Source organism: Amblyomma mixtum, chromosome 9 (assembly GCF_055824585.1).
Source record: "Amblyomma mixtum isolate Tamu chromosome 9, ASM5582458v1, whole genome shotgun sequence".
Taxonomy (NCBI): domain Eukaryota; kingdom Metazoa; phylum Arthropoda; class Arachnida; order Ixodida; family Ixodidae; genus Amblyomma; species Amblyomma mixtum.
Window position 1 is genome coordinate 22,299,310 of NC_143020.1, and position 14,849 is coordinate 22,314,158.

The following is a 14,849-nucleotide window of genomic DNA, read 5'->3' on the forward strand; positions in this document are numbered from 1 at the left end:
TTTGGTGTTGGGTCCTTAAAACGCTATCTCCCACTGCCACGCGCTAGTATATATCAGACAAGTTATGATTAGCATTGTTTTGCGCAAGGAATACTGGACGTAAGCATGAAAGAACAGTTGTCCTCATGTGCTTCTTGCGTGGACCGAAAGGTTCTCCCACAGCCAAAGTTCGAACAGCAAATTTTTGTTTAGTTGTGGGAAAATTAGCCTCGCCATACAGTTTGATCTTGTAATGGATACGAATGCTCATCGCCAGAATTGAAGCCTAAACATTCTGAAAACCTGAAATATAAAGTACTTCAAGAAGCCGAAGCATTCATTATTGCTCAAAACCTCCTAACTAAATATCAAGAGGAACTTTTGAAACACCAAAAATGCGCCTTTCCACTCAATTATGTTTTTAAGACGCGTGCGTGCATGTGTTTGCACGTTCCCGCGCGGGTGTGGGCATTAAAATCCTAAAAGAAAGACTACGTCATTGCTTGTCATCTCAGTACAGAGTTGCATCCTTCTTGTGTGATTGAAAAACAAAATTTTCGACGTCGGCCCATCCACGTCCAAATAACTCAAGCAAGCTCCTGCTGTTCAAAAGGGCACTCGCATTCAAATCAGTTAAGTTGGTTGAAGAAATTTGTGGGTGTTCAGTTTTAAGAGCAGCGAGAAAACAAACTTGCAAGGGACATCACTTTTCAATCACCGCACCGTGGCTTCATCATTGTTCACCGTTCGGATGTCTGGGGTGCGGAAATTCGTAGTGCGAAAGCCAGAAATCGAAGCAGATATAAAGAACAGCTGACTTTTATAGAAAATTCGGCATTGTTCACTGACAATGTCCAAATGAAAACAGTGTAAAAAACAAAAGGCAAAAAAATTCAGATGCTTCAACGAGTCAAATACTTTAAAACCCTTTGTTGGACAGCGGGACTCATAAGTCCCACCTTTTTCATGGTCATGTGTTGCTTGTTGAGCTGATAACCGCTGAATTGATTTCACTTAAGTTTCCACTGCAACCTCGTGGATGTCCAAAGTAGCTGTTTTAATAGCCATGTTGATTGCAGCGGCGCGCTTATAGTACAGACATGCGTCTCAAACGAGCCGTTCCACTTGCGCGCCCTGCGTGCTGTTTTCAGCAGACTTTGGCGTTAAGTCTAGCCGGTTCATTATGAACGATGTTTCAAAACTTTTATTTTTACTCACCAATTATTTAATGTGCTTTATACATCATTTTCTTTTGTCCCGTGTGTACTGTTTCCAAAGAAAATTTGGAAAAGTCAAATTCACCATTTCTCAGCTGTATATTTCATGAGGCATAACAGTCTAACGTTGTGTGCCGCTAATTGGCGCATGGGAGTTTCATTCTGCTTCGTGCACGGAAGTCTCCCTCGACCACATAAAATGGGAGTGTAGCCAATCCCCAGGCAGGGCAAACAACATTAATAGTAGAGACGTCTGGGAGACCTTGCTCCGGAGCTCGGACCCTGAGCTCCAACTCACCGCCGTCCGACTGGCTGAAGAGGCCGCCGGTATACAAGAGATCCTGGCCAGCATCTGACGCGACTACCCCATGCGGCCGCATCTCTCCTGATCCTCCTCCCTCAACTGAGGGTATAAGACAGGGGAGGCCTGGATGAGGTAGTCTCATTCTGTTGGACAATAAAGGTTTTTCACTCACTCACTCACTCTGTTCATGCAGGAAATCGTTGAGCTGGTGTTCAGACTCCTAGACGACTTATGTGATAGTGCAATCTATGCCAACAATGCGGAGAATGAGGACGATCGAAATCCATCGTTAGCGACTCATATGTCCCAATGTTTTCGAGGTTACACTGTCTTTTGAGGTGAGAACCGCGCGAAACAATTTTCTTTTGACTTTCACTGACACCTCGTGGATGTTCGAAGCAGCTGTCTTGATGGCTGTTTAGAAGGTAGCCGAGCGGTGGCAGCACATAGTACCTGTGTCTCAAGCATGGAGGAAAAAAAAACTTTTTTCTTCCTCCATGGTCTCAAGCCAACCGATCCCCCTAACGCGCTGCATGCTGTTTTAGGACGCGGTTAACCTGTAACGTCTGTGGCGTCCCTATTTTTACAACTTGCTTCTTGCCTTTCCACGACAGAATGTAGACAACGAAAGGCGCACCCGTGTTCGATGGCCGAATGTGAGAGTGAGTGCATGGATATAGAATGACATTCTCTAAATTTTCGGCTTAGAGAGTAGGCTTTTGTACGCTCTGTCCTTTGTTACTTGTATGCCAACAGCGATTACGCATCACAACAAAACACTTTTTTTTTCTTAAGCAGGTGTGCTTCAGTGGTCAGCGGGACACGTATGTCTCACTTTCTCAAAAGTACTCATGGCGCGGTGGGACTCCATGTCCCACTTTTATCTCGAAAACGGCTAAATCTAGAGAACTCAAATTTTGTACATCTCATAAGAAGCTGATAAGAACGAGAATCCTGCCCTGAATAGCCGGCGTGCGTTGCTCACAACTTCATGTCTCATAAAGGGTTCACATGTAATTAAAGTTTGTAAGGGTCATTGGCCTGAAATTTATCAATGCAGAAAGATTACTGCCGTATATGTGGTTTGTGTAAAGACAGGCAAGGACCAAGAAACCAAAACACAGCATGTAATTCCACTCGGGAAGATCTACATGTAGGAAAATTACTGAGAAGTCATTTTACTCTCCACCGAATTAAACAACTGCGGCTTGTATCTTTCTTTTCTTAAAGGAATAATTGGATTAAAAAAAACCTTTAACCTCTGCAAAAGTGTTTAAACCTAGCCCTATTCGATATTAATTATCCAGGTTCATTAGCAGGGTAAGTGAATAGGGAATATCTAATTGTTACAGCGAAACAACTAATCCATAGGTTCAGAGCCTAGCAATATTGTGTAATGTAGTGCAGCTAGGGAGCGAAGAAACCGAACCTGCGCCGGCGTCAACAGATAAGCTATAAATATCACTGCGCGAGGCCACTACGCTATCGCTGCAGCCGATCACTCCTTTTGTTAAAATGCACCAAACTCTCGTTGTTGGTGGTACCAAAAAATTACCAACACACTTTGGAAATTCTAAAGTGCGCCTGGCGAAAGCTTTGTGGCCAACCCACTGCCGCCTCCCCGAACCGCTTGGCGTGTGGCGGGCTTCCCGCATGTGCGGTTTTTGTTGTCTTTGGCGACTGCGGTCGCTTTTTTTAATGCGGTGTTTTAGAGCGCAGCTCTTCGGCGCCCGTTTCGCGGCGTCGCCGTCGCCGTTGCCCTTTCGGTTTTCATTGTGTTGATTGGCGTTGGCGTTTTACACTCCGATCATTTTAAGAAAAGGAGGTGCGCAAACTGGCTCCCTGGGTCAGTGGATACCCGAATCGCGCTGTTGTGTTGTTGATCCAACCGTAAGAGCCGTTGCCTAGCAACCGTCACGGTGGACACCCTAACTGCACTGTACAGGAATGGTGGTGCCATATGGTGGAAAGCATCTATTTAATATTTTGCAGAGAGGTGCTCGGGGAGACGCCCCTAGTGGGTCTTACCCCTTACAATACTAGGCGGATTCCCTCAGTCCGGGAGCCGATGGTCATGACCGCTACACCAGTCCGCCGAACCAGGGCCTGTTGGGCCGATAGTTCCTGGCAGCTGAGCAGGGCCGCCTCCCAGTCCTCTCGGGTAGGCGAAGGGGTGATGGGGGGAGGGAAGGATTTTTTCTGCATGCCCAAACCATGTGGAAGGTGTCGGCCACCTCCCCACAGAATGAGCAGCGGCCGTCAAAAGAAGGATTAAAGTGCTTGAGAACCGCCGGGCACAGCAGGGTGTTTGTAAAGAGCCTGAGGAGAATTCGTTCGCCAGCTTTACCCAGTCCTTTCATATGAACTGGGTATCGCCGGTGTTCGGCGCTATAGTGCTCAGCAATGTCTTTAAAAGAATGGAGAGGGCTGTGATCTGGGTTAAGCTCCTCCCAAGGGACGCCTAGTGCCCGGTGAGCGAGTGCGCGGGCTGCCTCGGAGGAAGTGGGAGTGAAAGAAGGAAGACAAAGAGCGGCCGCAGTGAAGAAAATGAAAATTGTATTTGACGAAAGGAAATTATGCAGTAACTGTCTCGCATCTCTCGGTGGACATCCGTCATCTGTTTGTAGAGGAAGGAAGGAAGTTGGAGTGAAAGAGGAAACAAATAGAGGGGCCCTAATGAAGAAAATGAATTTGTGGAAAGGAAACTACGGTGGAGGTTCCGTGCAACTCTGCGCGGAGGAGAGGCCACAGTTGGCACGATTCCAGCTCATGGATATACACTGCGAGCGACACCGCCAGCATGAGCCATTACAGGCTTTCGCCTTAATACAGTACATAATTTTGCGTGTTTGGTTATCTTTCTACCTTGTGATGCGTTCTCGTCGGCTATGCGTGCACACTTGCTTTTTGCCTTACCAGTTGTACCAGTTGTACAGTTCTGACGCTTCTAACTTCAGAAAGACGGTTCGAGAAGAGTGCACAACACACAATGAATTGTCGATCCGTAGGAAGGTGCCAGTGTGAGAATTGCGAGCGCTTGCATCAGACTGCAACGGCAGGTTTTAAAGTCGCTGTGGTGCTTTGGTACGCCGTTTCCACTGAGTGCCCATACCAGCGCGAAAGTTTTCTTATTAGTCTGTGTGGGAGGTCCCAGATGTTGCTTTCGCATTACCGCTTGGTGCTTTGTACCAAAGATCATGTCCCGTGTTGAATTCATTTAATTTCCTTGCACCTGCAGAGTTATTGAATAAGTGTGCATATTGTTAATTGTACTACGTGAAATATTCCATGAGAAACAATTTTTTCCTGTTTAAGAACAATATGATCTGCGTGAAATTTCGCAATGATTACTAGTATACAGATGCTTCCCTGTGTCACGCACGAGAAGGCGATAAAGGGGGGAATGGTGCGGCACGAAGCGCTCGCGCTAAGCCCTCCGCCATTAAATCATTTCATTGTCATCAGTCATCTCGTCTCATCCTTCGGCTTGTTCTAAATGCTCTAAACAATGAGATCGCTCTGAATGTGAGGCACTACTTTCATAGTAGAGAAATCTCTGTCTAACCTCTTGAAAACAAAGTCAATGCTGCCTGGAACATTTGCGCGACTTGCATGTTACTGAGTTATAAAATACTGCGGGTGAAGAGTGTTTTGTGCGTATCGAGTGTTGGACGTGCTATGATAATGTGATATTGCCCTCTTGTTGTCATGGGTCATTTAAGAGAGTGCTGCATGTCACATGTCATGGTCTTTGTAAAATTCCCTCTGCAGAATTCCGCGTTCCCACAAGCAATTTTTATTTGTGTGTTATGCACAGAGCAGTCTTTAATGATGCTAGTTCTTGTATTGAAATCTTCCTCGACATTCTCGTGAGCATGTGCTCGTTTGAACGTTTCCTGTGTCTGCAAGATGACTATTTGTATTTGTTTATTATTCCATGTCTTCCATTATTTTCTCATTCTGTGAATCCTTCATTTTGTTCCTTTTTGTCTGCGTAACTTTTCATTGTACTGGCCAAAATGACTGTTCTCAATGTGTTCTAAAAGGCAGGCATAATTTCACCGGGAAAGCGCAGCGGAATTTATAGCACTTATACCATTTCTGCATAGCAGGCAACTAGTTCATTCTCCGTTACTGCAAAGTTGAAACTTGTCTTGCTGATAATGTCAGCCACCTCTTTTGTGACTATTCCGGGTCACGTGTTATTTGCTTTTCAACTAATCAATTACGGCTGCGAGTAAACATTTTGCCGTGTGGTCTCATTTTATGTGAGCTAAACTCAATCGATGCCAATCGATGCAGTTCTGTGCCAGCCCACTGGTCGCATACTCGGGTGCTAAAAAACGTCTTCCAAGCAAGGAGCTACAACTACATCTGTTCCGTTATAGTTGCTTCCGCAACCCTTTCTGAGCTTTACTTACTGCTCTTTAAGTAGGCAGTTGCATGCTCAGTGTTAGTTGGAGGGCGTTGTCAGCCTTGCAGTTCTAAGGGCTCATTGTAATCCTACAGAGCACGTGCATATTCAGGCATTTTGGAGAGTAAAGGCGCTCTGCACAGTTGGCTGAAAGTAAACAAATCCTTCGAAAGCTTAAGCCTATATCGACAAGCTACAGTGTTCGAATAACGCATGCAACTGTCAGCAATAAGACCTAGAGGAGCCGTCCGTTTGCTTAGGTAGGGCACATTTTGACGTTTCAAATACCCTCTCATAGTTTTAATTCTGTATGGGTATGACGAGTGCCCAGTAGACTATCTTGGTTCCGTTTGCCAACACGGTCGTTCATTTCTGATTACTTTGAGAGGAACTGTAAGTTTAACTGCAAACACATGCTGCTGCCACACTCAGGTGAGACCTGCAACATATCGATATTACGGATGTGATGATCAAACGCTGCGGTCAGTTTAGGGTATAATAGGGTGCGGTAGCAAAAGAAGTGACAAAGACTGCTTGTGGCAACATCTTTTATAAAAGACAAATGTCTAGGCACTTTGTCGAGCACATCTGTCTCATACTTGCCAGCAAGCACGACCCGTTTTCATGCCGCTGTCCCATAGCGACTCTGTAGTGAACGCTGTGCTTTGGCCAGCCGTCCACATCATCTTAAAACAAGCAACCAAACAACTAAAGAAACGTCAGAAACAACGAAGTTCGGTCGGTGTTTTCCGCCACTCGCATTCGGAGCGAGCGAATGGTTTTTTGCCTCATCCGAAGGCCGACGTGGTGGCGGCCGTCGGAGAGGCGCCCTGGTGAGGCTCGACGGTGCATCCCATGAACCGCTGCATCAGCTTCATCGCTTTTGCCGGGAACAAGCTGCAGGGACAAGGGAGAGGAAATTGCAATAAAACAAGGTGGCGATATTTTGGCTCCCGAAGGGTAATTTTCTGAGCGGGGAATGGTAAGGAATCTACTGCAACTTGAAAAAATTTTATTAAGGCGGAAGCCTTTAAAGCCTCATCGTTGTAAGCAGGAGTTGTTGACAGAAATGTCACGGTTTTCAATTGGCCGAAGTGGTCGTGACGTCACAGTGCGCGAATTTCAAACGGGGCCAATTGTACTTTGGCTAGTAACCATGCAACCAATTAAAGGGATGTTATGTGATGCTCCAAGTAAGTGGGATTGAGCTTAGTTAATTAGTTCATTAACAAATTAGCCTAATTAACGTTTCTAGTCACACCAGAAAAATAAATAAAAACGAGTAGGAAATTGGCCGAGCGGGGGAATCGAACCAGGGTCTCCGGAGTGCGAGGCGAGCACGCTAAACACTCCGCCATGCCAGCTCGATGGTTTGGAATGAACAAAGGCGCGTCTACTGAATACGGTGTCTTCGTTCACTCCCATCTTCCTCCCTTACCTGACGGCAAAATTAAGAGAAAATAAAAAGAAAAAACAAATTTGAAATTAAAATAGCAAGAAAATACAATATACAGAAAATAATGCAAACCAGTGCTGCAAAGAAAGGCTTACGCCTTGCAGCACTTTAGAGAGCCAAAGTGCCCCGTGAATTTTTCAGGCTAAAAATACTGACGACCGGTGCTAGAGAACTGGAAGAAATTTAGGAGGGTAATTGACCTTCGAACACATGATTTTTCGCCAATTTTGAGGTGGAAAATAGCACGCAAGAATTCCACGCTCGCTGCGGAGGATATTTCAAAAAATACATGAAGACTTTTACTGAAGTGACGCATGTCAAAAACACTTCGGCTTCAGGTGCTGCACACTGAAAGCTCATACACCACACGGCAGTTGCCGGGAGCGGTGCAGCTGAAAATTCTGTATTCACAATTATACCATTTCTGCGGCAAACACCGTTAATAAACCTGTGCCATTTTAAGCAACGCCCAGTCTACATGCGACTCTTTACAGAATACACAACAGGTGGCAATGTGTTTCCTTCATCTCTTATTGCTTGGCTTGAGTCGGACTCGGCAGGTTTCTAAGGGACGTCGTAGGTTGCATTGAATTCTTTTCTTCCTTAAGGGTGGAGGCAGCGCTTTTACACGCCTCTAATAAAATTTGTACGGCCACTGCCTCTTTCCAGTCACATTTTTGAAGCGCTACCATTTTTAGAAGCGTGGACACCTTCACTGGGCTGATTTCGCTGTCTGATTAGCATTGTGCTAGTTTCATGGATGGCTTGTATGTACAGAGGAAAGTTTCAGGATTAGTGGCTCACTACAGTTAAAGCGGTGTGAAGGCTGAAAAGATGCGTACTAAATGCCCCGTAAATGCGTTTGTACCATCACACTTTCTTTAGAGTCGAAGTGGAATAGAATTTAAAGGAAAAATTACATGAAATCGAGCAGGATATGTTAGGCAGTGCTTATTTGAGGGAAGTGATGAAAGACGAAATGATGAGCTGTGCTAATAGATAAATCTTGACTATAGAGTGGACCGTAGCGTGAAGAGGCCAAGAAAATTTTACCAAACAGAAAATGATGAAAAGAAATTGGATAAATTGGCATCGTGCATCCTGCTTTGGTGGTTGTGTGCAAACAAAAAAATTTGCTTCTCAATCAATTTCTTGACTAAACTGAGTTCCATTTATATTTTCACATTCATCTCGCATCATTGCTGTGACTTCACCGTCTTACGACGTATATCTTCTCGGTCATAAAATGGCATCACATTTGAATTCCGCTCTCTTTCATTTAATCTGTCTTGTCTCTAGTCTTCTCAAGTTGGCATGAATTGCTTGACTGGCTGCAGATGACTGCGGGAGTAAGGCTGTTGGAAAGAGATAAGGAGGGACACTTCTCGAGGCGAAACTCTCAACAAAGTGATACTTCTCCAAGTTTTTCACTTCAAACTATTGCTGAAGTGGAGAGCACCGGCACAGTGGAAGCAAGCCTACGCATCCAAACACTCCGCAATTCCCTGACAAATATGGAGTCGGTGAGCCTACAGTAGCACCTCCTCCTGACCGCAGATAAAAGGACTGAATAGTTTTCCTATTCCCCACCAGGTAGTGCATGATGTTTTGAAGCCTCAATTAAGCAGCCTTCAATTTTTTCTGACTATTCGCACGAACAAAGCAAGCATTTTACCACGCCCAGCCTTTGAGAGAGTTCATTCCACTGCCCTTATAATTCCATATAATCCGATCTCTGCTATTAAAATTGCTTGACCGAGGATGGACGAAATTCTGCACCTTACTCACGCTGTTTCTACCGATGCTGTAATATTGAATCAAAGTTGTATAATTGGAGAGATTTCTTAATATAATTTAACTTACATATGGTGCCCCTATGTTTACAATTTAGATCTATCATTAGTTTAGTGGGAGGTGGTAATTTAGCATTTCTCAGAAAGTATTCTTCAGAAAACTGTGGCTCGCAGGGTAGTGTAACATGTGACATGCACGGAAAAGCTATGAACGCTTTTTCCTCATACACCACTTCGGAAGTCAACAAACCATGGACGAAGATTAACCAAACCTTAAGCGTACATTGCGATATCATTAGTCCCGCTTTCTCTGTAACTGATGAATGATCGCCTGGGGTCCTCACGGCACTACCGGCGCAGTGACGCAGGCAGCGTTTAAGCGACACGAGCCTGTCCCGGCAGGAGAGATTTAAAACACAGTTAGCGGTGGGGCTTGCGAAACCGAGATTGCTCGTCCCGAGCTCCCGTTATGCACATTATTTTAGGGCAGTTATCTATCTCTTGGCACCGAATAACTTCAAATGAATTTCATTGCCACCTGCCTACCGTGGTGGGTGACCCACCTGCTTTTTCATGACACGGATGGACGCCGGATTTTTTCGAGAACAGGACGTCTAATGCGTCCAATTAATAAGTGCGCCTGCTAAATTTAGGAAACAGTCAAGTAGAACAACAATTTTGCAATTTTGGCAGAATCTTTTTAAGAAATTGCTAGAACAGGGGTATTACAACAATGTTTGCGTGTTTAATTCCACAACTGAGACGCTTTCTTGCAACGAACCTTGCAAGGTATCCGATGCTGCGCAGACATGTAAAATACTTGCAAAATGTTTTCGCGGCAAAAATAAGTGAAAAGGGGATCCATTTAGCGTCTCAAGAATAATCAGATGGCTCAAGTAAGAGGGTTGATCTGAATACATTATAACACTTTTCGATTCAAGTTTTTTGATGACCATGGAAAGCTATAGCCCCTTTCATTTTTCTGCCGCTTTTTCCTGTCCTTTTCACCACAAAAGTATGAAAAATGAAAACTTCCGCTGAAAACGTCTAACTTATTCCTGGCGGGCCATTGCGGACATTGCGAGCCCTAGCTTATAACCTCAAGGTTATGTTAAATTTGCTAAATCAACTTTCTTCTTTGTCAGTTTGGCAACTGAACCAAATTTCTGAGCATCAGAAGCATTAATCTCGGAACTGCAGAACATCTGAATAACGACAAATGATGGAGGCGGAAGTTGCTGAGTATACCACTGCGAAAGTCACCTCGTTAGCAATAAAGTAATAAACGCTGTACAGGCAGACGATTTGTTTATACTACATCCAAAACATAATTTTCGTTTTAAAGTAAGCATAGTGTAAAAAACGTACTAAATACACAGTTATAACTTTCAAATCATTGCTGAATATTGCGGCACATGTGTATTTCAAGATTATTGTCCATGAGTGTAAAAATGATATTTGTAACTAACAAATTTTTTAAGTTATATATCTGCACGCGTACTTGAAATCCAATGCACGCACAACATCAAAACCTCATTGGAAAATGTTGGGTAGTGCCCGTTCCTCACTACAGCTTGTGCAAACACATTCATGTCTAAAAATATGAGCGCGAGGCTAAGGTGTCAGTCCTAATGTCAGTGTGCGAGCTGCATATATTTGTTGTACCCCACCGTCGTTAAACATTTAAATCGGCTTTGCTTCTTGCTTCTTGCATGGTAATGTTTCGAGCTGTTGCGCCCCCACATACGTCGTTTGGTCGCCGAGGGTTCCCTCTTCGTATTACGTAAAGTTTTACGTGTGATCTTGATTGTTTAGTGGGTACTATTGGAAGCTGAAAAATTTTTATCTCACTGCTCAATTGGAACGCCTCCCCAATTTCAAGAAAAACGAACATCAGTAAGCTTGTGCTATGATGTTTGAAAAAACAATAAATTGCATTATTATAGCAATGTTTAGCAACGTGCGCAAATTTCAAACATTGTTTCGAGGACAGCGTCAAGTCACTGTCAAATACCCGAACCATAACATCGCGTATTGGCTTAGCAGCACGCCACTGAGGCGGTTTAGGAGCAGGCCTTAGCCACTCTGACGTGTCATCTTTACCGTTAGGAGATAAAAATTTCGCCATTTTCCAACATATACCGCTAAACCTGATCTAAATAACATTGTGAAAGTTCAAATCTAACTGCGCAATTGAAATACGTGGTTACCGTATCCAAACGCCTTACACGTGGACACTGCAGTGCTATAACAATTTGCTTTTTATACAAGGTCTCAGAGAGTTACGATTGCGGAGTTTTTACGTTTTGCCATGCGTGCAAACTCGTAACGCACTTGTTCCGATCAGTCTGCCACCTAAACCCTACATGCAATGAGGGGCTCCATACGACATATTCCGGAAGAAAACATGTTTTCACGTAGAAGAACTGCAGATTGGGCTAGTTGGTGTAGATTCATAGTGATGGTTCAACAGCGCAAAGCCGGGTTGATATGAAAATTGAGAGTGATTTAGCCGGATGCTGCATACGCATTTTCCGTTACGTGGACGATTTCTTAGTGCTAGCTAGGTCCGTGAATCCGCAATTTGTGTCAAATGTCCTTGATGTTTTTGCACGTAATGGGTCGGGACTGACGTTCACACATGAAGTCCCTCTTGAAACAGACTTGCAATTCCTTGATTTAAAGTAGTCTTTCGAACCCAATCATGTCTGTTGGCAGTATTCGCCTAGGAGTGAAAAGCCCCTTTTAAATTACAAGTCCTTTCATTCTAAGATCGTAAAAAGTGGTATTGTTACGGGATGCTTAGGCATGGCAGTGAAGAAATCTTGTGGTCATAAAATGATGTCTAGTCTTTTAGCCCAGGCAAACAGATGCAGGGAAGCTGGTTTCCCGGATTCAGTGCTCGTCTCGAGTGCAGGCAAAGTCCTCCGTGCACTGAAATCGCCTGCAAACACGTCTGGGCAGCAGAAGGGATCGGAAGAAGGAAGAAGAAAGGTAGTGGTTATGCCGTATGTCCACGCGCTGTCGCACCGGATTAAGAAAGTGGGGAGCAAGCATGGGGTAGAAGTTCTTTTTTCTGCTCCTAACAAGCTAGAAAGAGTGGGAGCGGCGGTTCAAAGAAGGCATGAGGGGCGCAGAAGAGATGCTTGCAACATCAATCATGTGACAAGTTATGTTCCCTGTAAGACTGGCGTAGTTTATCAGATCCCCTTGTCCTGCGGCTTAACCTACATCGGCCAGACTGGCCGCTGTATTAACGTGCGGCTCATGGAGCACGCTAATTCTTTAAAAAACAAGGAAACAAACTTAACAAAGCATTGTTTCGCATGCAAATGCACGCCGTTTTTGGGTGATACTGATGTGTTGTTTCGTCATTCTGACCAGCGCACCAGAGAAATTGCTGAAGCCTTTCACATTAACAGGAAAGATAAAGGGTGCGTGAGTGCGCCATCTGTAACATTATCTGTAAGGGAAATGAAAATGCTACACAGTGGATAGTGGATCTGTGGATACACATGTGCTTGTAAAGCGGTTTTTACCTTTTTTAGTACTATCAGATTGTTGACTTTGCGCATGTGCGCTGTTTTTTCATGTGTGTTGTTTTCGTGTGTGTATATTATGACGTGCTTCTTCCTAATAAAAAATCAGTTGTAAGTTCAGCGCTGTGTGTGTCTTGTCTCCTTCTTGGTCTGTGTGTGTTTGCGCTGTTGAACCATCACTATGAATGTTTTCACGGTTAGGTGCAGGAGAAGCATAGAACCGCGGAAGTACTTTAGCACCAAAGTAAAATAAAGGAAGTGAATACTCACAACATGAGCCTGTGCATAACGAGGATCCTGTGTGGAATGACAACTTCAAGTTCTTCGCGAAGAATGGCCTCCATCGTCCGGTCAGCGACCGCCTTTGTTTCAAGGATGGGTGCTAACCATGGAAACCTGCAGCACATAGCCAACCAATATTTGTATTACTTGGCGTCCAGCCTTTCCCACCTGTAAGGTACTATAGTGTTAGGGTGGTATAAAACAAGTACTAGACAAAATAACTAATTTATTATACCCCTGTCAGCCCTAACAAAAGAAGTTTTAGAGAGTCTATAGAGTGTCCACCGACTTCTATCCATAAAGTCTATAGACTGTCTATAGACAAATCCTAGATAACAGTCTATAGGCAATACAAATGTCATAGACAGTCTATAGACAATCTATACATTTATGGCCATACACATTTAATAGACCTTTGTCTATAGACAGTCTAGAGACTATGAACAGACAAAAAGCAATATCTATAGGAAGTCAATAGAATAAATAAGAAGTCTATAGACTGTCTATAGACCATTTTTATAAGGGAACATCAATATGTGAAGAACAAAAGTAGAAACCAGCAGCAGTTTCGCATGGCTTGTGTCAGACTCAGACGAATTGCTGTCGCCAGACGATGTCCTATACTCTTTCATTCACTATATTCAATAAATCTTAAGTACACATACCTACCGTCGACACTGCTATGCCATGGTGCTTCCTACTTGTGCTTCTGTTTGACTGTGTGCTGATATGCTGTTTTATTTCCATATCTGTGTATCTGAATAGCACCATTATAAATGTATGATACATGCTGTATGACATCCTACGGTACAGCTCTGAAATTAGAGTAGTGCGCGTAGATCTATGGCAAGCCTACATTCTGGCTTTTCCTAGACAGACCCACCATCATCATGGATTTGAGTAAACACATTTGAATGCAATCACAGCCTGACCATCGTGGCTGGTGGCAGCCTACCCACTGGATTCTCAGCAAACGGCCCACCGTGGTAGCAGGAAGTTAAACTGCTCATTGGTTGCGAGAGGTTCCTCGGAAAGAGTAACATGGATGTCACATGCCCCATATCAGCGGCTGCGCTCGAAATAGCCACATGCCAGGGCAGTGAGTTGTCGCTTAACTGCCGCGCACTCCGCTAGGAGTGCTACGAGGACTCCCAGCAATCTATCAGTGTAAAGTATGCAATCAATTATTTCGCATCTAACAAGATTAACCACATAACGCTATCATGCTATGCCCTTGAAACGGAGCTACAAGAGAGGTAGCAGCCGCAAAAACTGCTAACGCATTTAAACAATTCATCTAGAATCGTCTTAGAGTTTTAAAATTTAATGCGCAAATTTTTTGCCTCCGTTCTGTCAATTGAGTTAAGCATGAAATTACGGCCGGCGCCAGAGCTTGTCACTGTAGTCTGCTGCAAATAGTTTAATTGTTCGAAGAACCTGAGATAAAAGGTTGTTGAGAAATTGAGCAACTTGTGCTATTACTCAAAATAACTTTCTACCTCAATTTAAAAGCCACTACGGCAACTAGAGAAACGCGCCTTCCCAGTCAATTCCGGTTTTTACGTGCGTGCGTGTGTGCCTACTTGCCGACGTATTTGTATACGCAAGAACATTTTGCAAAAAATGTGTCATCTTCCGCATCCGACTGCACATTTAAAGCATTTTAATGACAGTCGAATGCTAAAAGCTAGCTCTCAATTCATTTGCGCAGTAAAACCTCGACACATCTCTTGCTGCTTACAAAGAAAATCGTGTTCAAGCCATCAGTCCTGGCTGAAAATTTCATTGGCTAAATATTTGGGTTTTTCTTGAAGCAGAGTATAAACAAAGCAAGTTCAGTAGGAGACAGCGTCTAGAGTGAACAT

General features: G+C 44.0%; 1 protein-coding gene across 1 annotated transcript in view; it reads right to left on the minus strand.

The window, feature by feature from the left end:
* Positions 1-6,445: 6,445 nt before the first annotated feature.
* Positions 6,446-14,849, minus strand: part of LOC149328479 (17-beta-hydroxysteroid dehydrogenase 13-like) — a 43,532-nt gene continuing 35,128 nt past the window's right edge. Inside the window, exons 5-6 of the mRNA XM_089560607.1 lie at positions 12,973-13,098; positions 6,446-6,811 (exon numbers count right to left, since the gene is read on the minus strand). Coding sequence (XP_089416733.1) covers positions 6,703-6,811; positions 12,973-13,098 — 235 coding nt within the window. The 3' untranslated portion in view covers positions 6,446-6,702. The remainder of the gene's footprint in view (positions 6,812-12,972; positions 13,099-14,849) is intronic.